A 23,407-nucleotide genomic window follows, 5' to 3' on the forward strand; every position below is an offset into this window, starting at 1 on the left:
TTTAGATTTGACGAATCTCTGTCACCTCCTCCGTTTCCTAGATATAGTTTAGTTAGGCATCGGCCTGCCAATTTGCAAACTACTAACGCTGGCAGTCTGCATTCATGTCAGTACAACGAGCGACGTCCTCAAAGCTGAGAACCTACCTCCGCCTCAGCCTTGGCCTTTCTTCGTCTCATTAGACCGTAGATGAAGATGCCCATCGCTAGGAGTGATACACCGGCTGTGACATATGTAAGCAGGAGATATGACAATGCAAAGACGCTTCACTCACCGACACCTCCGAACACACCCAGGAGGACGACAGCTGTTGATGTACCACCAGCGCCTTTGGGCGTCATGGTTGAAGAAGCTGAAGAAACAGGTGGAATCGCGGCTGCCGGAGGTGGCAACCCACCAGGTGCAGGAGTAGCACCAGGGGGGATAGGTGGAGGGAGACCCAAGGAAGAGCTCATAGGAGGCAGGGGCGGCGGCGGCGGCGGGTTATTGACCGGTGGAGGAGGTGGTGGCGGAGTGTTTGCAGGAGGCGGAGGAGGTGGTGCTGGTGCGGGTGCCGGACTCGTAGCTGGAGGCGGTGGTGGTGGTGGTGCAGGTGAGGGATTCACGATGGGAGGCGCCGGCGCCGGTGTCGCAGTAACGGTGACTGTTGTCGGTACCATAATCATCACCGTCTCCGTCACAGGTGGTTGCGTGACGAATATTGTCACAGTCGGTACGTTGGCGTTGTTATTCGGTGGAAGCCCATTAGCCGGTGGTGCTGCTGGATTCCCCGTGATCTGGCCGAGAACAGAGAGAAGCTGATTTGGATCGATGGGCAAGGCGTTGGCGTTGGGCTTGCCCTCCGCCGCTGCCGCCGCCTTCACGGCTTCGGGCTCAGGCTTCGCATCCTGGCCTTCCCTCTTGACAACTTCCGTCATTTTGGCTTCCTTTGATCCTCCTCGAGACTGAAGGTGTTCTTGCTTTCCTGAAAACCCGGCTGTCGTGATATCTGGATGATGTCCGATGTCCTATTCGGTAGACGAACCGAGATTTCACAACGCACTTGCAAGCATATCACAGATTGCTTGCCGCGAGTGACCGATTGTTGAGCAACCGAAAGAAGCGTCTGACTGGGGAGCGGATGATTGTAGTCCGAGAACAGCAGCCGTGGTGGCACCCATGCACTTCTTATCCAGGGCTGTCTTTGACCTTCAGACATGCCAGACTATTTGACTTCTGGCTCGTGTCAAACTCAAGGCACCGAGGCGCCACCTCTCGGGCCTTCGGACTGGTCTACGGGATGTGGTATGTCCCAATGAGGCAAGTGGGCAACAGGTTTCTGCGTGAAGTTGCTGATATTTGGGTGTCAAATTCTAGATCCCCGAACACTGGAGGAAAAGAAGGTGTAATTGTGGACCTTGAGGCATAGAACGTGCGTTCCCCGACCCCTCGTTCTCCTCAATTTTCTCATCTTTCACTCAGGATCCAAGGTTCGGCTCCTCTGATTTGTGTTGATGCCATAGAGGGGGGAGATTGGGCCACACCTCGATGCTTGTAACGACCGCGACGCTGTGTCGAAGCAGCCTCGGTGTTTCATGACATTGCAAGATGTGGCTCAAAATATGGGATGCCAAATAAGTTTCTGTGATTTTCGAAACCATTTCCTGTAACTTGCACTTGCCGTGCATTTGAGGGGTGGGAGCTCGGCCGTGCGTTGAGTCGCAGGCCACCCTCGTCAAAGCCTAGCCAGGGGTTGGACCTGTTCCCCCACCCTTCCCATTTCCTTGGGTTCCCAATTTGAACTGCTTACCTTAAATGAAGCACGTCTTGCTCTGTAGTATTCGCGATCTCCCTGACGTCAAGCCCGATGATGGCGGCCAGCCGGCTGCGTCACTGCGTGGCGGTGGAAGTAATGGCTAGGAGCGTTCCTCCGGGCGACCATCGCCGGCGATGCACTTATATGCTTCAGAGGAACCGAGCGCAATAATTTGTGATGCCGTTGAGATAGGTTCTGTAGACTCTCTTTGCCGACAACAACCGAAGAGAAACCGGATTCAAGAGAGCTATGAACCCCAACAGACTTCAATCACAGCAGCAAAGGCCCGGCGTGAAGAAGAGTGCTTTGGGAAGTTTGTCGGCAGCTACAGCGGCAGCCTACAACTTTCTTGCTCACGACTTTGAATTCGTACCGGACCGGTATCATGACGATAAGTTCTTACCAACACGGCTATCTCGGGCGGGATCTGGAATCCGACTCGGTCGCGCTCGAGGCCGGAACAACTACCCGTTAAGACCGCCGCCCGTTCGAAAGAGAACATGGCAAAGGGATGTGAATGGGGAGTTACGCAGCAAATCATTTGAGGAGTCACAGTTCAGTCACCCATACGATGAAGCACGCGGAGGAAGCGGCCGAAACCCATTTGATGACGCCAATGAGGTGGAAGAACAGGAAGACGAAGATGAGTCCAGTAACGACGAGCCATATCATGTCTTCCCGAAGCGACAAAAGTGGGTGGTCATTGTTATCATTGGCACTGCAGGACTCTTCAGCGGCTTGTCGTCCAATATCTACAACCCTTCTCTCGATGCTATTGCGAGGGTAAGAGCAAGCGTGGCCCGCGGATTCCCGTCCTGTTTGAGAGTGCGAGGGTTATCGAGACGCTGATTATTATTTGCAGGATCTCAAAGTGAACTCCTCACAAGTTTCACTCACAATCACGTCTTATCTGGTCATGCAAGCTATTTCCCCTCTTCTATGGGGTCCCATGTCTGATACGTTGGGTCGGCGGCCTACCTACATCGCATCTTTTGCAGTTTACATTGGCGCCAACGTCGCGCTTAGCTTCTCGCCAAATTACCCCGTGTTGCTTATTTTCAGGGGTATCCAGGCCGCGGGCAGTGCTTCGACTGTCAGCATCGGTAACTCGCCGGCCTTCCCTTCAGTTCCCTAGAATGGTAACTGACGACTGTTGCAGGCAATGGAGTCATCCAGGATATCTCTCCGACTTCCGAGCGTGGAGCTTTCATCAGCTTCTATCAAGCTAGTATGTCAAATCTTGTCAATCATGATCAGAAACCTGATGCAACGAACAGTTCGGAACTTCTCCACAGCTATCGGTCCTGTCCTCGGCGGGGCCTTGGCTAATTCACTCGGGTTTCGGTCCGTGTTTGTCTTTTTGCTCATTGCCTCGTCACTGATTCTCATTGCCATTGTTGTTTTCCTACCGGAAACAATGAGAAGCATTGCCGGAGACGGCTCACTAAGACTCGATGGCCCTGTCTACAAACCTCTCATCAGATACGTGACCTCGGAGCCTCATTACATGCAGGATCCAGATGGCCCTTTGAACCGCAAGAGCGTGACGATCTGGACGTTTTTAAGACCTTTCAGACTTTTTAGAGAGAAGGATCTCGTTATCAATCTTATTTGGGGTGGTTTCATCTACGCCATCTGGAACATGGTTACAACCAGCACAACACCAGTCTTCAAAGCTCGTTTTCCATTTTTGAACGAGCTTCTCTTGGGTGTTGCGTTCTTGCCTAACGGTAAGTAAACCTGCCCCCCGTTTCCATCAGATGCAACGCAATTTGAAGCCTCTTAACCGAGGGAAGCACACGTGTGAATGGAACTAATAAATCATGTGAACAGGCTTTGGGACCATTGTTGGATCCGTCTTGGCTGGAAAGCTCCTGACTCGAGATTACAAAATTATTGCCGCCGAATACAAAGCGACGCATAACATCAGAGAAGACGAGGAACTGTCACCGAAAGACATACCTGTCGATTTCCCTCTTGAGAAGGTTCGGCTACAACGGCTGCCGTGGATCGTGGCCTTATTCACCGCATCTATTACTGGCTATGGTTTTTCCCTGGCATACCCAACGGCGACGTCACGCAACGGATGGATTGCGCTTCCGCTGACCATGCAATTTCTCATCGCGGCTTCAGCAAATGCCATATTTGCTCTGAATCAGACGATTATTTCGGATTTGTGCCCTGGGCAAGGCGCAAGTGCGACAGCCATCAACAATCTGGTGCGGTGCGGATTGGCTGCTCTGGGGGTGGCATTTGCCGAACAGATGATCAACTCTGTGGGGCCAGGGACGGCGTTTCTGGTTTTGTCCATGGTAGTCATTGCGATTTCACCTATTCAGGTGGTCAACCAGTTCTTGGGACCCAAGTGGCGCGCGGAGAGGGCGAGACGCGGAGGAATGAAGGCTTCGCAGGCGGAAGAGGATCGGCAAAAAGCTTAGAGACGTTTGGTCTTATATCGGGAAACAAAGTCAAGTACATCTGGTTGGCAGGCACATTCAGCCCAAGTTACATACATACACGACAACGTAGCAAAGCAAAGCGAGTGCGGCTGGCCAATAACCATTGCGGCTGACGCTGCAAACAAGATAATTATCGCCATCCATTCCAGCGTCTTCTCTACCAAGCTTCGGGATCTTGTATGTGATTCACGGAGAAGGCTTCGATCACAAACTAAGCCGAAAGATCAATACATCGAGATACCTATGTGACCAGATTTGGGCATTACATGGCACTATCACCACATTATTCAAATGGTCGATCATGCAAACCTTTTTACATGATATCTTGCACGATCGATCAATCGAATACCTCTTATAGTAAACGTACTCTGACGGGGTAAATCCTCCACGAGAACGGGTGCGCGGTTACCCTGCACAACAAGAGAAGAATTCAGAGATACCCAGGGCTGATCATGTCCGGCATGGGTCGTCTGGTGTTTGCGTTGAAACAGAGAGGGCCGGCATGGAAACATGGAGATCCCAGCTCTGTTCGCCTCAGCACAACACCGGCAGTCTGATGGTCGTGCGTTTGCTGCGCATAGATTTCCTAAAAGAGGGGTAGCTCCAGAGAAAGAGTCGTCGTGCGCCGAAAGTCGCATTCACGTGGCATCTCGGCTCACTGGCATTGTCACGTTTGATAGATTGGACAGCTCCTGTCAAAGTCCGGCGGAAGGATTTCAAATGATTTGATGGCTGAACCTGTACTAAGGCTGCGCATGTCGGCACATCATGCTGCTACAATAGACACAGTTTTCTTGATGTATAATGAACTCCTCGTGATCTGCTTTTCCAGTTTGGAGGTTATTCTTCATCGATGTTTTTATCAAATATTTTAGCCTTTAAGCTTTTGCCTCCCGGCTGAGCCATGTAGTCTGTAAGGAGTCGCTCGAACTAACTGCTGATCCCTCGAAGCCGTGCGGAAGAATGGAGGGTTCAGCATGCTTGAGCCGGGAGATCCTTGCACTGTAAACGGCCTGTGATTTGCTGATCTGGAGGTGATCTTGACTTCAGTCTAGTAACTCAAGATTGAAGTAATGAACTGCTGACAATCGTCATGAGAACATGTCAAAGACAAGGTTGAGGAGACTTGAAGTCTCGATCATCAAATAGGCTTAGATTGTCTAGTCAAAGCAAGTGCCTAACTTGGGTCTCAGTCATGTCCATGGCGACGTTGGTTTAGAGACTGACGCCATTCTCAGCCATTCTGAAGCTAGCACTACTTGATGACTGCATACATGGTGGATTCATCAGACGACTAAATAGAGACTGGATGGGCTACTTTGGGCCTTCCTAAAGTCGTCTTCGACTACGCACTCGAGTGAATGGCGCTTTCACGTCTTTCATATTATTTCATGTGTATTATATATTGAAGCAGAGGCTCATATCATACCTATTAGTGAGACAGCCGTATGTGTTGTAGCGCTGCCTATATCCATTTATTTCATTGAGAGATAACACGGTCTAGAGTGCTAGTATTGTGAAAAGTGTGTTGTGGAGCCTCGTATTGCTAAACCACCGTAAAGCTCATTCCGAGCCGGGTAACAGTTCATCTTCATGTGTTTTAGCGCCATGAACGACATTGAAGACACTTAAACCGTAGGCAGACTGACGTGTTTAGACCATAATTATCTTAATACAACCCTCTGATTCCAGATGGAACTGTGCTTATTTCGTCCTTTTGATGAGAGGTCGCCATAAATGCTGGCCTTGCTTGAGCTTTTTAAAGACACCTCACTTATGATGGATTTAGTACTACCCGATTTTGCTTCTAAGTGTCGAAGTTATATCTATAGCGGCGGTCTGGCATTGGGAGCTACAAGATCTTTTCTTCTTCTCTCTTGGGGTAGCTCGACCACGCACCTTTAACCAGGCCTTACTTTCTAGAAAGAAGCAGTGATTAATGAAGGAACCTTAGGTTTGCTATTTCTTGCGGACACTTTAGCTATTCGTATTGTGGTATCCATCCCTTCAACCAAGATGGAAAGCCTTGATCCAAATGAAATGGTCCATCTGGACTAATGTCTTCAAGTACATTGAACGCCTGTTCGTGGTAAGTGTTCTAAATCATCTTTGTCAAGAATACTGACTTTTCAAGTCGCAGATTTGTCTTAAGCTGTACGTCAAGAATGCTGTGCAAGTGACGTACAAATGTTTACAAGGGCACTCACGACCGACAATATCACAACTAATGATATCGGACCGAGTGGCTTGAGGGCATGTGTATGGCGGAAATTGTTGATATTAGGCGTGCCGACGTCTTTAACAGTCGTGAAAACTATCTCGCGTATTAGGTAGCAATTCAACTACTGCACCAGACTAGGCCAGTCAACCCAGTTGATAGGTAACATCAGATTTCCTACAATAAGAACATCCCTTTATACACCAGGAAGTCAAAAGCCGAAGTGTATGGTGTGGTAATAGCCTATGATCGTTTTGAGTTGTGACTAATCTCTATGCTTCGTACGAGAACACCAGCGATCCTTGGCTGGACTATGCCATGATTGAGCTCCATGACTATGTCATCTTGACAAAACTATAACAGCACAGTAAAAGCTTGCTTCTGGAGATCAAAATCTCAGTCACCTTACTTTTCGCTTTGTTGACTGGTTCCAAAGTGTCGTCGACACATGGACAACATGTTTTTCGCGACATCACATGAGAAGAGCACTTTACTCAATCAAAAGCTCAGGGCTCTCATAAGAAACCTTCAAGCTGGTGTTCTGCCGGGGTTAAGATTTATGCAAGTATATTAACAAATGCAATACGCTGCGTAATACAATGCAGCCACCCTTATAATCTGGTTATAGATATCTCGCTATACCTAATGAGTATATATTTAATATTTAATATTCTAAAAGAATAAAACTCTATCCTAATAAGCTTTATAGCGTGCGTGGTGGCGTGTGAATGGCCTCACTCTTAAGGTCGGAGGGGGCAAGACCTTGATGAGGGATGCTGGTCTATAAGAGTTATGCAAGTATGTTAAGCTGACAGTAAAATGGTGTTCACGTCTGTCTCGATGCTTCTTCTACCAGGGCTAGCAATCCTACTATCGTTACGCCCACTCCACAATGCCTATGCAGTTGAACTTCTCATCCAGATGAACTTTGCTCTCATGAAACTCCCCCAACTCAAACTCTTGGCCCCTAATGCATGGACGATGATCTTCACAATGAGCGAGGCGACTGAGGCAAGCCGTAGTCCATCGCCGTAAATTCATCCACATCTGTAAGATTGATATCGGCCCCATACTGTAAGAGAAGCTCAACCATCTCATTCGTTCGACGAGCAGGAGCGTATTCCAAGTTGGCTGCCAAGTGATGCAAGGGGGTCATTCCCTTTGCGTCCCGGACGTTCGGGTCAACTGCCTTCTCTCGAATCAAAAATTCGGCAATTTCGATCTCTCGGTAGGTACATGCTTGGTGCAAAGCATGCACGCGACCCTTCTCACGGGTTATGAGGGAAGACCCGTTGTGGATCAATGCCTTTGCTATGGCAAGGCGGCATCCACTGCTGTCTTCGGCCACCATGGGCATCGAGGCATCATAGGGTGCATCCGCGTGGTAGGTGCAAAAACAATTGGCGTAAGCTGAGTCTCCCATCTTCTTTTGTGACCGGGTGCTGAACTTCCTTTGAGAGCGAAGAAGAGGGCGTTGGCTCCAACCGGGAAGGGTAGAGGGTCGTCCCAAGCGTACTCGTCCGCACCCCACTTGAAAGCCTTATACTCCGAGTCTGAATTGCAGAACATCGCCCGTTGTGGATGACAGTGGCCCAGTTCCTCTTCCTCCCACCATATTGTTAACCTGCCGTCGTTTTCTTCGCGATAATATTGAAATCCAAGATCGGCTCGTCGCAACACATCGGCACCCTGTTCAATCAAAAAAGAGACCAAGAGGGCGTTTCCGTGGAAACATGCCCAGTGCAGCGATGTCAAGGATGAAAGTATTGGGAACCTGGTGTGATCCATGATATTGTCCTTGACCTCGCTCGGAAGCCGGAAGTGGTAGAAAATTGTTCGGTCTGGGGCGTTGACATCTTCGCTATGATGCAGAGCGTTGGCTACCCCCTCAATTGTGCCAATTTTGGTGGAACGAAGCAATGCGGATGAATAGTTGATTTTGATGTCGTGTTTGATTACGGTGGGATTGATGATTGCGTGAAGCTTTCTGCACGTCGCACCAAGATGAACGGCGTGCCTAACGCTGTTGAGAGTGGTGAATTCGTCTTTTGCGAAGGAATCTTCTTCGATGACTTCTGGCAGGGTGTATCCACCTCTGGGGTGTTCTCCGAGCAAGGCGTCCAAGACGAGAAGAATCACTTCCGCAGGCATGTTCTGCAAGTTTCGGGTTTCGGATTGGTTCATAATGCGTGAGGGCTGGGGTCTCGATAAAAATTTCGCGGGTTTCGATCCTTGGTGTTGATCGCAAGTTGCAACAATGCGATTGTCCTGCAATGACATTGATTAGTGACGGCGGACTCCTAAAATTTAAACCCGGCACTGAGAGTCCTCAAGTGGCTTCTAGAAGATCCTATCTCCGTACAAACTCAGCCAGATCCACAACCTCGAAGGTGCTACCTACCTACTACCTAGAAGGTCGAAGGTCCTTTCTCCGGTATGGTTGACAACTAAGTACGCGTGTTCCGTGGTTGACGAATGTATTGAATCAATGATGAAAAAAATCCCTGGTTTCTTATATTGTCTTCCGCAGGCAGGTATTGTCATGGAAATCATGCCCAGTGGAAAAGATGCGACCAGTCTTCGTGCCACGCTACAAAATTGCAATGTAAATCGATGACAGATCCGTTATTTGCTGCCTACTCTTATCTAGGCAAGATTCAGGTCTAAGTTAGTCTGCCTGACGAACCTGCATATGTGGTGTGAGTTACGCTTCCGATCCTGTCGCGACGATTGTGTTGTTTTTCGATGTTGCAACAGCCCGGGCCCGGCACATTACCGGTGCCCCACGCGTCCGTCTCCGTGTCCCACCCGGCCAAATGCCCCACATCGTCGCCCGCGCCGGTCATTGCCACAAATGGCCCGGGAGTTCGCAAAAGTGCACAAAACCTTTTACAGATAGGGCGTCATCTAAGGTTCAAAACGTCGTGTGTGGTAAGGGTGGCCTTCTGGGGGAGAAGACAGGCTGGGCGACCGGTAGCATTAGCGCGGGTGGTCGGTGATGTTTTGGGCGCAAGCCACAGCCGTCACAGTGAATTTGAGAAGTCGGTATCCGTACCTCACTTACTATGTAGGACAGGTATGGCGGGCAAGACTTTTTTCTAACATCAGGATTTGTTTCTAACGACACTTCTATCACAACAGATTGCCTCTATTATATGCTGACTACGATCCCTATCTAGCACATTTACCACGATTGCCGAGCCCCATGACACATTCCCTCGGGATGTCGGGCCCATCTACTCCTCATTCATTGCCTCCGTTATCTTGGGCGTTTAACGTGTAAGATCACAGAATAAACAGTTCAAGATGCAGAGACGATATGTTGTGTCGCCTTGTGTGGGTATTTTACATCCCCCCGAGGGATATCTAGGTTCGGTAAGGGGATCTCTTATTCAGGGAGCCATCGTGCCTCGCCGAACAATGCTCGAAGGCCAATTCATCGGGGTAGGCTGCGATTTTGGCTAGGTCGTTGGCCCAAGGCCACACGCAAGGACGCACCCATTCGAGTATGAAGCCGCTCCAGGCACAAACTTTATCGCCCAGCTTGCCACGATTCATACTTTCCTACATGCATAAAAACTCTCACTAGACACGCTAAGCTTCACTTTATTCTCCGCTAGCCAGGGACCGGCGAGCGCCGAAGAGGAACACCCTTGTCGCGTCATGGCACCGCGGACAGATGGACTGAGATCGCCAGTCATAAATCATGATTTTTAAGGTCGTGACTATGTACACAGTGCCATATTCCCTGTCAGGCCAAAGCCTTCCGTCCCGTTGCACCCTCAGATCCCCCACAAGTCGTCACTCGGTATGTACCACCAGATTGAGTTATCGAGTTGATGAAAGAATTTAGATTGATTACCCATGAATAATGAAAGGACCGTGTCGATTTAGTTCCATATCCGTCTTCTCCCGAGTGATCGCTATCTCCGAAAGTACGCCGACTCAATTCCCTGCACAAAGTGACTCGTCAACACAAAAGTTCACTCGGCTTTTCTCGCGGGAACAGCAAGGGGTAGATTTCCTGCTCCGGCCAGCTTCGGGGGAGGGGCGGCACCGGGCGCCGGCGGTGTACCGGGTCTAGGACCCTGAGCACCACCGATCAAAGCACCGGCCTCGATTGCTCCTGCCGGAGCCGGAGCGGGGCTGATGGGATTTGAGCCCTGTTGCGGGGCCGCCGGCGGAGGAGCCGCGGCAGGCGGCGGCTGGTTCGATGCGGGTGCATTGCCCGGCTTGGGCTTAGCTCCAGCAGCAGCACCAGCAGCACCACCGCCAAGAGCTCCGGCCGCGACAGCACCGGCAGGGATGGGGGCGGGTTGATTGGGTTGATTGTTGTTTGGTTTACCTTTGGAGGCGCCCGCTGCCGCGGCACCAGCGTTAGCAGCTCCAGCGCCGGAGGCCTTCTTCGGAGCACCGGCGGGAGGGACGGCGGGAGGAACAGCGGCGGGCGGAACAGCCGCAGGAGCCGCAGGAGGCACCGCAGGAGCAGGAGGCGTATTAGGCGTGGCAGGCGTGTTAGGGGTGGCCGGAGCAGGAGGCGGAGCCGCAGGCCGAGGAGCGACACTGCCCTTGGGAGGCGGAGGTGTCGTTGCCTTGGCCTTGGCCTTCGCCTTCGCTGGGTTGGCGTTCGCCTTAGCCTTCTTCGCGGCCTTCTTCGCCTTCTTGGCCTTCTTCTTCTTCTTCTTCTTGAGGACCTTCTTCAGAAGACCAAGGAGCTGTCGGGACTGGAGCTCGACCTCTTCGCCCCGCTCAGCCAAGGCGGCGTTCCGCTGTTCAACAGCAGCAACCTCGGCAGCATCGGCAGCAGCGGCGGCGGCGTCAAGTTGGGGGACTTCGGCCTGGGGACCGAGTTCGCTGCGGTGTGTTAGTTGAGTAACATTGTCGTGGACCATCCGTCATGCGCATACTTGAACTCTCTTGCAGCAACGTCGGTTCCGGCGGGGGCACCGTTGATGCCGACGAGGAGGGCCGAGGCAAGTAAGAGAAGTGGAGTTGAGAACCTCATCTTAGTGAGTGAACTGAATGTTGATAATACTAATGGTGAATGAAAGATAAGATATTGCTGACCAAGTCAAGCTTGGTGCTTGCTGGGAGGACTATACTCGTATCTGCAATGCCTGGGGGTGGGCGTGAACTGAGGGACCGGCCTGACGAACAGCATGATAATTTGGGTCGGGCCATCTGCCTTTAGTACTTCTCTCTGAATGGCCTCGACCTCTGGTTGGAGTCCAGGATATTCAGTCCTCGTCCAAACCTTGCGTAAATTCGTCCGCACTATCCCAACAAGCGGGCTTGCCGATCGATTGGCCGCGATTTCAGATTAAAATTCACCGGAAGGACGACTCGCGAGTCTCTGAAACCAGTAATTGCAAGTCCATAGAGACAGGTGCCAAAGTTCACCGGCTTGAAGTGCCCGACCCCGCGTGAGCCACGCCTCCGCATGCTGCCGGATCGACGAAGACGAGGATGGCTCTCTAAATTGGAGTTTGCGACGGATCCTCATGGATGAAGGCATCTCCCTGCGTCGCCCGATGTCCTGACTTATTCGGGCGAAATGGCGTTTCGATGTGGTGTTTCGTGGGTGGAGGCACTTCTCGTCTGATGTCGGCCGCAGGCAAACTCCTGCAGGAGGACGCGAGAGATATCGATTCGTCCCATCTAATGTGGTTTCACTCCCCTCTATTGGAGGTGTGCCTGGAAGCGAGCTCCTTAGACTCTTCGGCAAGCGGAGCCCTGTCTTAAGCTTACCTACACAAAGTGATGCGAGAACAAGGAGCGTCCAGGCAAGGGATGGTGGTCGTGGCTGAGGGACACTACCTGGCGGTTCGACATCCCCCGATGCAGGCTGGAGGCTTCGGGAAGCTTACACTCTCAGTCTTTCCCTGATTCTGACGATAGTTCAAGTAGAGTTGCGTTAGCTCTACCTCGAAAACGTTTTGAAATTTCGAGGGCGCCCTACGTGGTCCTTGGTTGGCCACCTGCAGGTTGGGAAGTTATTCACCGTCTGCCGAGGAAACTAAACTTCTCAGCCCATGCGCGGGAGAAAATCATACTCGCCGCGGAAGCATCTCATCCAAGAACCCACGTTCTGGGGAGAGGAGAGGCAGAATTCATGGTCGACATGGTCGGATTAGCTCGCGGCTCTGCCCCAAAGTTTTGCCTATGCTCACGCAATGCAATCTTGCGTCACGAGCGAGGCAAAACCAACGTCAACTCCAAGGAAATGACTGATTAACGACCGCATCAATCATCGTGACAGCGGCTCCTTGGACGTCAAGGTGCTCCTACGACAGTGACAGCTGCCGTGTGGAACGGCCGTACGGGCTTCAGATGGCGTCAAGAGGAAAGTAGCATCTCGTAGCGAACCGCATTACAACGGACAAGAGACAGTCAGATGACAAGACTGGGCGCCCTCATGCGGACGTGATGGCAGTTCCATTTGCAGTTGAGACGGCAAAGCGACGCTGCTCACGGACGTGGCTCGGAGACCAGCAGAAGATCGCACGACCGTGTTTGGCCCGGTTGCATAACAACGGCGGAAGCAGGCATGGCTCGAGTTCATGTGCCCGAAGTTGGTCACCCAGGATACTGGGAAGCACCCACCGGGATCGACGCCAAGCGAAAATCGTTTCAAGCGGCTGTTCGAATGAGAGGTGCTGGCAAGACTGGCCGAGGACAACTTGCGCGGGTTGGATGTTTGGGTGTTGTGCCAGAGTCATTGGCCGATGGGAGGTGGCCGCCTTATGCGGCGAAAATCAGCGTATCGGAAGACTGGATGTTTTCAGGCGCAAATGCAGGTACGGCGAAGTTTGTCTGCCATGTTCGCTATCCCATGAGGCGGCATCCCACGACAGAGTTCGCGAGATGTCGCGGATGGTGTCCGCCTCCTGCCGCCTCGGAGCGGAGGTCTCGGCAATGCTAATCAGTGAATTGCTGAAGATCAGCTCCTGCGAGAAGTCCGCGCAGAAACAGATTTCACGCGAGCGATTGGTCGCAGAGTTGTGAGAGAATGAGCATATGGGCCCAGGCCTCAACACAGCCACTCATGCACATCTTGTCATAACCTTTGCCAGAAAGACCCCAGCATATGACGCAGGTTTGTATCCGATGCCCACGCATGAACCAATCGTAATCTCCAATCGCATTCGCGCAGGTTATCGAGACAAGAAGAGCGCTGAGACAGCGAGGGTCGGTAAGCCAGTAGGTAGAGAAAGACAGTGACTCTTGCCAGAATTCGGGTGTAGAGAAATATACGAGAGAGATTAGCTAGTCACAGCTTGTCCCCGCGTGCGTTGTGTGGAAGTAGGGAATGATGCCAAACGTTGGAAATGAGGGCATCATCACTTGTGCGGGGCATACTGAAGCAGGCGGCGGAATCCGCGGACTCGATTGGATGCGACCTGAGCCGACGGGGCCGGGATCTCCACAATCATGGCGATAGTCTTCGGAAGAATATTACTCCGCCACGGCATGCTCGGCGGTTCCACCCGAAGAACGAGCCGGCTTAGTAAGCCGAATCTCAGGCCGCCGGACGTGGAGTCACGTATCGGCCTCCACCAACGGAGTTTTGCCCCGCTCCACCCCGGCGCACCGGCATTGCTTCCCCGCGCGATCCTTTTCCTTAGGTCACTTTTGATGAGCATGTTGCATGACCCTTCGTCTGTGCAAGCCCACGCATGTTGAGGTGGACGGCACTTCAGTCTATCCGTACAACTGGACGGAATACCACTTCGCCTACTGGCCTTCTGCAGGTAGCCGAACCATTTTGCAATTATTTACGTCATGACTTTTCCCCGCCAAGTTCTTATCAAAATGAGCTGCCTGTCTTGGTGAAAGATGCCATCTATCTGCGGGACTGGAGGCTACGCGATCCTGAGTTGCTTATCATTCGTTTGCCGTGATCGGTGCCGTGCTGGAAGCGACGCTAGACCACGCGATGCATCGGTAAACAATGCTAGGCATGCAGGCCACAGCTACGTTGACCAGGATGTCAAAGTACATATATCAGACCGAAGTCCATGCCACTTGGCGTCAAAGCCAACCAGCCAAGCTGTAAAGCATCGTCGGACCTCGGATTCGTCAAATTGGAGCCTGGGTACTTTCTCCTGCCCACACTTCTCCGTCATGGCTGTGCATCGGTCGTTCGTGGCCGTGGCCTTGATCTGGTTGAGAATCGCCAGCATAGTGAGTTGTTTGACTGGTATGTGTCCTCTAACCAGTCATCTTTCTCACGTGCGTGAATTGACTTTTGTCTCAGTCAAGGGCATCCCATTCCCAAGCCTCCTTGATGTCACGATTGACGAGTTGGCCGAAGGCCTGGAAAATGGCCTCTTCACCAGCGTCGACCTTGTGCATGCCTATCTAGGTCGCATCAGTCAAGTCAACAGCACACTGAATGTCGTGACGGAAGTGAATCCGGATGCACTTTCCATTGCATCCGATTTGGACGCTCAGCGCGCCAATGGCACCATCAAAGGCCCTCTCCACGGGATCCCCATCCTCATCAAGAACAACATCGCGACTGCTGATCAGATGAACAACACTGCCGGCTCATGGGCGTTGCTTGGAGCCAAAGTGCCGCAGGATAGCTTCATGGCAAAGAAACTTCGCGAAGCTGGCGCCATCATCCTCGGCAAGACCAATCTGAGCCAGTGGGCCAACTATAGAAGCAATAACACGAGCAATGGCTGGTCCGCCTACGGCGGGCAAGTATATGCTGCGTACTATCCTCAACAAGACCCCAGTGGAAGCTCCAGTGGCAGCGGAGTTGCTTCCGACTTAGGCCTTGCCCTCGCCTCTTTGGGCACTGAGGTACGCTTGGGTCTTGAGATTTTCATGAGTTGAAGCTGATGCGCGCCAGACCGATGGCTCAATCGTATCACCATCTCAACGGAATAACCTTGTGGGCATCAAACCCACCGTCGGTCTCACATCAAGACATTTGGTGATCCCGATCAGCGAGCACCAAGATACCATTGGACCGATGGCCCGAACGGTCAAGGACGCGGCATATATCCTGCACGCAATCGCGGGGTCAGATTCCAAAGACAACTACACGTCTGCGATTCCCAACAACGGCGAGATCCCCAACTACCCTGCGGCCTGCGACATGTACGCCCTCCGTGGAGCTCGTATCGGCATTCCGCGCAACGCCATTGAGCTGTTCTCCGACAACACGACAGGGACGGAGACCGATGCCTTCGAGAAAGCTCTGGGAGTGTTCAGAACCGCAGGGGCTACGATCGTGGATAATGCAAACTTCACGGCTGCGCAGCAGTTAGCGCAGTCGAATTCGGAAACCATCGTGCTTAATGCCGACTTCATCACCAACCTGGCCGCCTACCTCGGCAAGCTGAACTACAACCCCAACAACCTGACTTCACTCTCTGACTTGCGTGAGTTCACGCAATCACACGAGCTTGAGGATTATCCCGATCGTAATACGGCCATCTGGGACGAGGCTCTCGACGAGCAGGGGTTCAACAACACTGACCCACGGTTCTGGGCGGCATTGCAGGAGAGCGAATACCTCGGCGGCGAAGGTGGGCTATTTGGTACGCTGGCGAGGCATAACCTTGACGCAGTGATATTGCCGACCAGCTTTTCGAGTACATGGGCTGCGATTGTTGGGGCACCTGTCGTGACGGTTCCGCTCGGATTCTACCCCGCGAACGCGACAGTGGCCATGAACAGGAGGGGCAATCTAGTGGACACTGGGCCACACGTTCCGTGAGTCAATTGATCCAGCACCCGCTGAGGTCTTACTAACGAAAGCCAGTTTTGGAATCAGTTTTCTGGGGGCTAAGTTCCAGGAGGCGAAGCTCATCGGATTAGCATATGCCTATGAGCAGAGGACGATGACCAGGTCCAAGGTGCAGCCGTACATTACACCCAATATTGAGATTGGGGATTATGCTGGTTATTGAACGCAAACATGTAGCATAGAATAAATATAATGGCGATGTCCGGTCGGGATTGCGAGGTCATGACCACAATTTCGATGTAGACAGAGTTGGGCAACCCAGATCCAACCTATTCACGCACACCTTTTTGGTTTTCAAAGGCAGAAGCCGGAAGCCATACCTCATTCGCGCTCCCAGGTGCAACCAGTCAACCTACCGTGGAACTGGTGAACTTACCGATGGCAATGGCCCTGTACCTGAAGCCTTGAACCACTCTCTTGGGGGCAGTTTTATCGTATTCCTGAGACATACATGGGGCAAAAAAGCTCAATAATCCAGTAGGAGCAATGCAGGAAGCCATGCCGGCCCAGTTCCCAAACGTCATGATACTAGAAAGCAAAAGACTGTGAAAGAAACAAAAAGCAAAAGAAATTCTAGCACGACCTGGTTTCGATCCAGGGACCTCTGGGTTATGAGCCCAGCGCTCTACCCCTGAGCTACCGTGCTTGAAATGTTGCTTGATGAACAGATAAACGGCAAAGATTTCTGTGTATTGATAAAGCCTTGCAAGATGTGAGTCATCGTGGGTGGGTAGGATTCACCACGACGACCCCACACAAACGGGGGCCAATTTGCGCTCCCAAAGCCGACCATCTCCGAAGCACACCAAAACAGACACCACAACGTCACAAAACGTCCAGAAAAGAATTGCGCAAGATTAATCAGGTTTGGTCTAGATTGGTATATCTATGGAACGACTAGGCGGACCAACACACCGTGGTATATTCGCAGGACATGATATTCATTCAACGACAGTAAAACGCACTCCCCGAACCGCTTACAGCAGCCATGAGATGAAGACTCTGTAGAACCATCCGCCGCGGCTCTCCTTTCCACCGCGCGCCTCCTTCTCGGCAGCCTGGCGGGCCAGGAACTCCTCCTCCTCGCGGTCGATGATGTCCTTGCCGGTGTAGAAGTCGGCCTCGTGGGGCTTGACGCCGCGGGTCTTGTAGTAGAACTTGTGGCCGAAAATGAGGATGAGGTAGAGCGGGATGCCAAGGTAACCGGTGATGAAGGTCTTGTACTTCTCCTGGCCGAAGTTGCCGCCAGTGAAGACGTCGTAGTTCTTGGTGAGAGCGACGATACAGCAGAGGAAGAGAGCAACGTAGGAGCCCCAGATACCGAAGGGAGCGACGTAGGGCATGATCTCGTTAGGGATGTTCTGGGCAACGCGGGCCTTCATCCACCAGATGTGGGTGACGAGGATGGAAATCCAGGTCAGCAGACCGAAGATGGTGGTCAGGTTGACGAAGTATCCGAAGACCTTGGTCGAGTCGCTGGAGACGTTCATGAACGCCAACAGGGCGAACATGGCGGAGAAACCGAGGGCGTAGACGGGGACACCGCGCTTGTCGGTGCGCTTGAAGATCGCGGGGGCAGAGCCGTCAGAGGCAAGACCGTACAGAGTTCTGCTGGCAATGTACAAATCGGAGTTGGAGGCGGAGAAAACGAAGACGCAGATACAGGCGTTGATGATGTCAGGGACAGCATTGACACCAGCAACCTTGGCAGCGACGACGAAGGGGGACGCGGAAGCGCCAGTCTGAGCCTTGTTGGCGAAGACAAGATCGGGGGAGTTGTAGGGGACGAGCATGCCGATCAGGAGGACACTGAGGCAGTAGAAGAACAGGATGCGGTAGAATGTAAGCTTGATGGCGCGAGGGACGGTCTTGCGCGGGTTCTGGGCCTCAGCGACGGTAACACCGACAAGCTCAGTACCGAGGTATGCGAAGGTGGCGTTGACCATGCAGGACCAGAAACCGAAGAAACGTCCGGCATCACCGGTGTCGATGTACTCCTTGAAGGCACTAGAAAGCGTGTCAGATCGCCGGCGTGACCGAGGTATGGCTCGAGTGAAGACTTACCCAGGATTCTTCCAGTAGCGGAAACCAGTCGCGTCACGGTTGGGACCTCCGCCACAAACCAGGATGAGCGAGAAGAGGATGATGGCGATGATGGTGATGACCTTGAAACTGGACAGCCAGAACTCGAACTCTCCGAAGAACTTGATGCCGAAATAGTTGATGCACACGATGGCGACCAGGAAAATGGCGATGAAAACACCAGGGTTCACACGATCGCGGTCAACCCAGTATTGGATGGTCAAAGCAGCAGCAGTGAGTTGGTTGGGCGTGACGATGATGTACTTGAACCAGTAACTGTCATACGACATGATTAGCGTCGAACATGAGCGAGCAGAAACACGGTAGCAACTCACGTCCAGCCGAGCGCAAAACCGAGAGAGGGGTCGCAGAATCGCGAGGCGTATCCAGTGAAACCAGCAGAGATGGGCAGCCAGGCAGCCATCTCACCGAGACCAGCCATGACGAGGAAGACGATGAAACCGACGAGAGTGTACGAGATGAAGACGGAGCCCGGGCCGGCCTGCGCAAGGGCCTTTCCGGTGCCGATAATAAGACCAGTACCGATAGCGCCACCGATGGCAATCATGGTGATGTGGCGGGCCTTGAGGCCGCGGTGTAGCGACGTCTCGGCGCTGGTCTCGAAACCGCGGATGTGGGCATCGCCGTTGTCGTAGGTCTGGGTGTGGAAGGCGGTCTTCTCGGGGTCATGCGGACCCTCCGAAGAGGAGGTCCGCTTCACGAGGCCGTCGCTCATGGTTGCTGCGTGAACGAGTGGTCGCTACTACAGTCCTGACACTGGAGGAGACTCTCTGTCGTGGTATCAAAGAATGGGATGGCAGACGAGAGAGCTCTGGGAGCGAGAGAGGGATGAGGGGAAAGAGAAGGGATTGCGACGAAGAGTGAAGGGGGGTTGGAGGTTCTTTAATCAAGTTCTGGGTGCCGCGTCGACGGGACGGAAGACGGGGGGGTAGGGAACGGATGCGATAGAAGGTGCCGCATGTGAGACGGAAGCAGAGAACGTAAGAGCTTGATAGACAGAACGTAACGTAAGAGCTTGCATGCTGTGGACTGAAGTTCGGCGCATTCACCCCAGTCCTGTACCTCCCCTCCGTCCCGTAGCTTACCTCCTCCATGTTGGCAGTTCGCCTCGCCAGTTCGTGGGCTGGACCTGGCGGACTGGCCTGGCTGCGGACTGGGGGAGAGAAATCGTGTCGTATCCAACGCTAAGATAGACCCCGTCCGGCGATCCCTGCAGACGCCGCCGAGATGTGTTGGGTTGACTGGTCGGACGGAGAGGTACCGAACGGTCCTGACTTGTATGTATTACAATTGTGATATTAGCGTTTAGTTACTGCTATCTTGCCAAGTTGCGCGGTATCTCTGTGGGTTAGACAAGTTCCCCATTATGGAGTCAATGTCCCGCACCGCACTTACGGTTCTGCTCATGCGTGGAGACTGGACAGGGAGCCGCCGCATGCGTGCGTGCGTACGTCCGTGTCTCTCGAGTCGCTTCCCCATCTCTTCTTTCAGCGAGAAAGAACTGGGCATCAGAACAGCGGGCAAAAGTGAGGGGATGCCACTGGCAACAGAGTGGAGGAACGGCGTCTGTCAGGCACTAGACCGGACGTGGAGAAGAGACGAGGGTAAACGACAGGGGTGGGACGAATGGAAGATGTTGTGGCAACAAGGGTGAGGAGACAGTCGTTTTCGGTGGCCGCGGTCGTGTTGGAGGAAGTGCAAAACGGTTCAAGTGAGTTCAGTCTGAGATCATGATTGGACACATATCAAGCGTCGTTCAGCCTTGGCGAGCATCATGGAAGGCAGGTCACAAGAAAGTGAAGCCCTCTGGAGTAACTCGGCTGTCCTGGTGCGGGGGTGGTGAACGCGGAGCAGGTTGGGGGCAATTCTCAATCGACACAGCAGCTGTGAGGGCAGTGAAGAGAGAGGGACTTGGCAACAAAGTCACTCTTTAACGCCAAGTATCGCCAGACGCCGAGCACGAGTCGTGGAATCGAGAGCTGGTCACCGGCTCTGCCTAGAGATTGCCCAGTCTCTCCAAGAGTTCTCTGCATGGGAATACCAAAAGTTGGAAAAAGCTTAGATGGGACAAGCAAAGAGGTACCTGTCGAGACGAGAGACCCCTAGTCGCGATGGGGAATACCAGTGGTACCAAGAAAACACCAAGAAAATGGCCAAATGCGAGGGCTTCCTTCGAGACCGAACGCATCTTTCTGCCCTGTTGGAGTCCCTGAGAAACGCCCGCAGGTACGCGACAATCAGGCAGCTCGCTCAGCTGCCCCCAACTTGGCTGTTGAAAATTCCATAAATTTTCTTCGACGAATCGCGCGTCGCACCGTTGAGACGAGGCGTCGCTTATCTCTAAGGCGCACTCAGTAAAGCTCTTTTCCTCGCGCTTGATTTACATTCATCGCGAGATTTACTACGGTGGCTTCAGCGGCCGAGCCAACCCTGCTGGTATGGTGCTGTCAACCACGAAAATCTGCCCGTAAGACACGGGATATCTCGTCAGCCTAGCTCATACCGCACGAAACAGCCGAAGACGTCGGTCGCTTTAGAATTCAGAAAGCCTACAAGACGTGAACTAGCACATTGTATGCGTCCTCAGGCGTTGGGCGACCGGATAAGGCGCACCTCCAACTCGGTTACGGGAGCTGTTCCAGGACCATCACGACACCACCCCGTCTTCATCCAGCAACTCAGAGAGAGCCAAGAGATAGAACGCTCACGCGATGGACGTTCATTCGGGCAATCTGCGGGGGCATATTTCAGCCACGATTCAGGCCATCTCGCCAATCACGCCCAGACGTTTTCGCCCGGATCAGCTTGCTGGGAGAGCCTGGCGAGTTGGTATAGCTCAGCAGGTGCACGAGACACGATAGATATCGGCATGCCCGTTCATCCAGTGGCATTCTTCCCCAAAGGTGCATAAAAAAAAAGGTAAAATGACACAAACAGCAACGAAGACGGTAGACCATGCTGATCATAGCTCCTTGAGCTGCGGCTATCTGTCAAAGTAGCACAGAACGGCCGCTGCTTTGGGACTTAGGCCAGCACGCCAGCACGCCAGAATCTTAGAGCGACGTGTGCTTTGGCTTTCCCAAGAGACTTGTCCATCTCTTGTGAGTTCTTGTGGTCTCATCTTCCCGCAGCTAGGCATTGCTTAGCTGCCTGTACTCGTGGAGAGTAAGAGGAAAATGGCGGCAAAAACGCCCAGCACGACTAGGAGGAGACGGACTGGACGCCTTTCCAGCCTCTCCCGGCTGTCTCACCGAAGAATGCCCTGGTACCTCAGCTCATCTTATCAGGCCCGGAAGAGAGAGAGAGCCTCGCCGGGAGGCATTCTCGAGTCACGGTGTATCCAAACACTGCAGGTGCATTTCAGCGAGCATCTCGCGTCGTACGTACTCATTACTGGAAACTGTTAGGTGTTCAGCTGTTTGCGGGGAGTGTTTCCAGGCCTAATCGCAAGTCGACACTAACACGTATTGATAATATCGCGTCCTCAAGATTCCATTGTGCGTTCTAGAAACGAGGGCACCACCCACGACTCCGCCACCATCTTCCCTGCTCCCCCCTCCATCCATCATTTTCCCAGCTTTCTATTGACCATTCAGAAGAGCTTCTCGTCTCCCCGCCAAGACGTTTATCTCTGACCCAAATAAGCAGGTCCTTATCTCCTCCACATGCCCCCCCTTGGCCGCGGGCCTTGTCACTGTTTAGTGGGCTTGGGGCATGGATTTGGCCGAGCTTATCCTCGCCCTTGGCTGTTCTTAGCTTAGACTGCCGAAGGACCACATCGGATGGCTTGGGATGGCTTCGGGCAGATTGTCCCCTACTGTCAAAGGTCAGTGGATGGAATGTTTCGGTCTGTCTTCTCCAAGCCAAGATGCACAGCAATTTCCTACAAAATCTTTCACTGGTGGCCAACGTCAGCCTCGGGCCACCGTTGACTTCACCGTCGAGACGGGCACATGGCCGGAATCGAGCCCCCTGTCCCCGTCTCTGGCATTTCACGAATCAGTTGGCGTCGTTTGACAAGCGGGAGCCATTCCCAATAGGTGTGCTGCCGTCTCCCACATTCCAGGCCATCGTCCGATTTTGCACAACTCGGAACTCCTGCAAGCTAGCGCTGGCGTTGGCGCATTTCCATCAGCTTGGGCTGACGGGAGTTTCCATATCTTCGGTCAGCCTCCTTCTCTTTAGACGGGCGATATGAAGATGTGATGCAACGGTGGCAAGGGCCGTCACACATACTACATTTTCAGGTAGGCCATCTCGACTACGGCACCGACTTGGCAGTGAAAATTTCGATGGCAACGACCAAACCTAGATCGCAGTGCTTTTTGATGTCTGCCAAGTGCACTGCCATCACAAGAGGCAGCTCGTAACAATTTCTCGGCAACCGATGTTTCTCCATCCATCTCCAGACTCTAAGCTTCATCCCCGGGTCTCAGTCTTTGCCGACAGTCGACTCGAAGTGCGCCGGTTTTTAATCCCCGGCGTCCGTAGGTCCCACGTACGGATACATACTGCGAGATCTGGCATCTGAGGCGGGTCTCCATCCATTTGGCCCCTCTACCAAGAGTCAGGGATAATGCCCTCTCTCGCGTCGGTGAACGAACCCTTCGCCTGGGCCCGCTGTTCATGACGAATTTCATCTCATCACCACAACGGCCGACCGCAAACACCGTCCAACCAGACGGCACCGTACGGCGTCCCGGGACGATATGTGCGCGTCCTCTCCAGAATCCCGAAGTCGATAACGGTCCTCCGCTCCGGTCTTGTTAGTGCCAACTTGGAGATTGAAATTGCGCCATCGTGCTCCGGGTCAGCTTCGCCAAGAAGTCCTAGATGAGGTATTTTCGCGGCAATCCAAGGCATTCCTGCCCATCTTGCTCCATCGCGCTCGTATGCGTGCCTTTTGAATATTTGAGGATTATCTTGGCCCGGTTGAACCGAGACGGCAGCTGGAAAGTAGACCTGTCGCCACAACACAACCTGATAAGCGCTGAGCTGCGTTCTTGGGAGACCTGAAGAGATTTCACCCGCCTTCATGACTCTCGCAGGTCTACGGGTTCGATAGTTGC

General features: G+C 52.8%; 5 protein-coding genes across 5 annotated transcripts; 2 read left to right on the forward strand and 3 right to left on the reverse strand.

Moving 5' to 3' along the window:
- Window position 1: 1 nt before the first annotated feature.
- On the reverse strand, window positions 2-917 carry CkaCkLH20_12653 (uncharacterized protein; the record flags this gene model as incomplete). The annotated part of the gene is made up of 4 exons (XM_038895366.1): window positions 2-37; window positions 88-96; window positions 147-223; window positions 275-917. 4 exons carry the CDS (start codon window positions 915-917, stop codon window positions 2-4), a joined length of 765 nt encoding a protein of 254 aa, XP_038739315.1.
- Window positions 918-2,044: 1,127 nt separating this feature from the next.
- On the forward strand, window positions 2,045-4,233 carry CkaCkLH20_12654 (major facilitator superfamily transporter; the record flags this gene model as incomplete). The annotated part of the gene is made up of 5 exons (XM_038895367.1): window positions 2,045-2,578; window positions 2,658-2,898; window positions 2,955-3,023; window positions 3,073-3,525; window positions 3,629-4,233. The coding sequence occupies 5 exons, from the start codon at window positions 2,045-2,047 to the stop codon at window positions 4,231-4,233; spliced, it is 1,902 nt and encodes a 633-aa protein (XP_038739316.1).
- A 6,222-nt stretch (window positions 4,234-10,455) lies between these two features.
- Window positions 10,456-11,477, reverse strand: CkaCkLH20_12655 (uncharacterized protein; the record flags this gene model as incomplete). The annotated part of the gene is made up of 2 exons (XM_038895368.1): window positions 10,456-11,326; window positions 11,380-11,477. The coding sequence occupies 2 exons, from the start codon at window positions 11,475-11,477 to the stop codon at window positions 10,456-10,458; spliced, it is 969 nt and encodes a 322-aa protein (XP_038739317.1).
- Window positions 11,478-14,596: 3,119 nt separating this feature from the next.
- On the forward strand, window positions 14,597-16,398 carry CkaCkLH20_12656 (amidase; the record flags this gene model as incomplete). Its single annotated transcript, XM_038895369.1, has 4 exons — window positions 14,597-14,672; window positions 14,730-15,283; window positions 15,333-16,201; window positions 16,251-16,398. The coding sequence occupies 4 exons, from the start codon at window positions 14,597-14,599 to the stop codon at window positions 16,396-16,398; spliced, it is 1,647 nt and encodes a 548-aa protein (XP_038739318.1).
- An 814-nt stretch (window positions 16,399-17,212) lies between these two features.
- On the reverse strand, window positions 17,213-19,053 carry CkaCkLH20_12657 (amino acid permease; the record flags this gene model as incomplete). The annotated part of the gene is made up of 3 exons (XM_038895370.1): window positions 17,213-18,242; window positions 18,300-18,593; window positions 18,653-19,053. 3 exons carry the CDS (start codon window positions 19,051-19,053, stop codon window positions 17,213-17,215), a joined length of 1,725 nt encoding a protein of 574 aa, XP_038739319.1.
- Window positions 19,054-23,407: the final 4,354 nt, after the last annotated feature.

This window comes from Colletotrichum karsti (genome assembly GCF_011947395.1).
Source record: "Colletotrichum karsti strain CkLH20 chromosome Unknown Scaffold63, whole genome shotgun sequence".
NCBI classification, from domain to species: Eukaryota; Fungi; Ascomycota; class Sordariomycetes; order Glomerellales; family Glomerellaceae; genus Colletotrichum; species Colletotrichum karsti.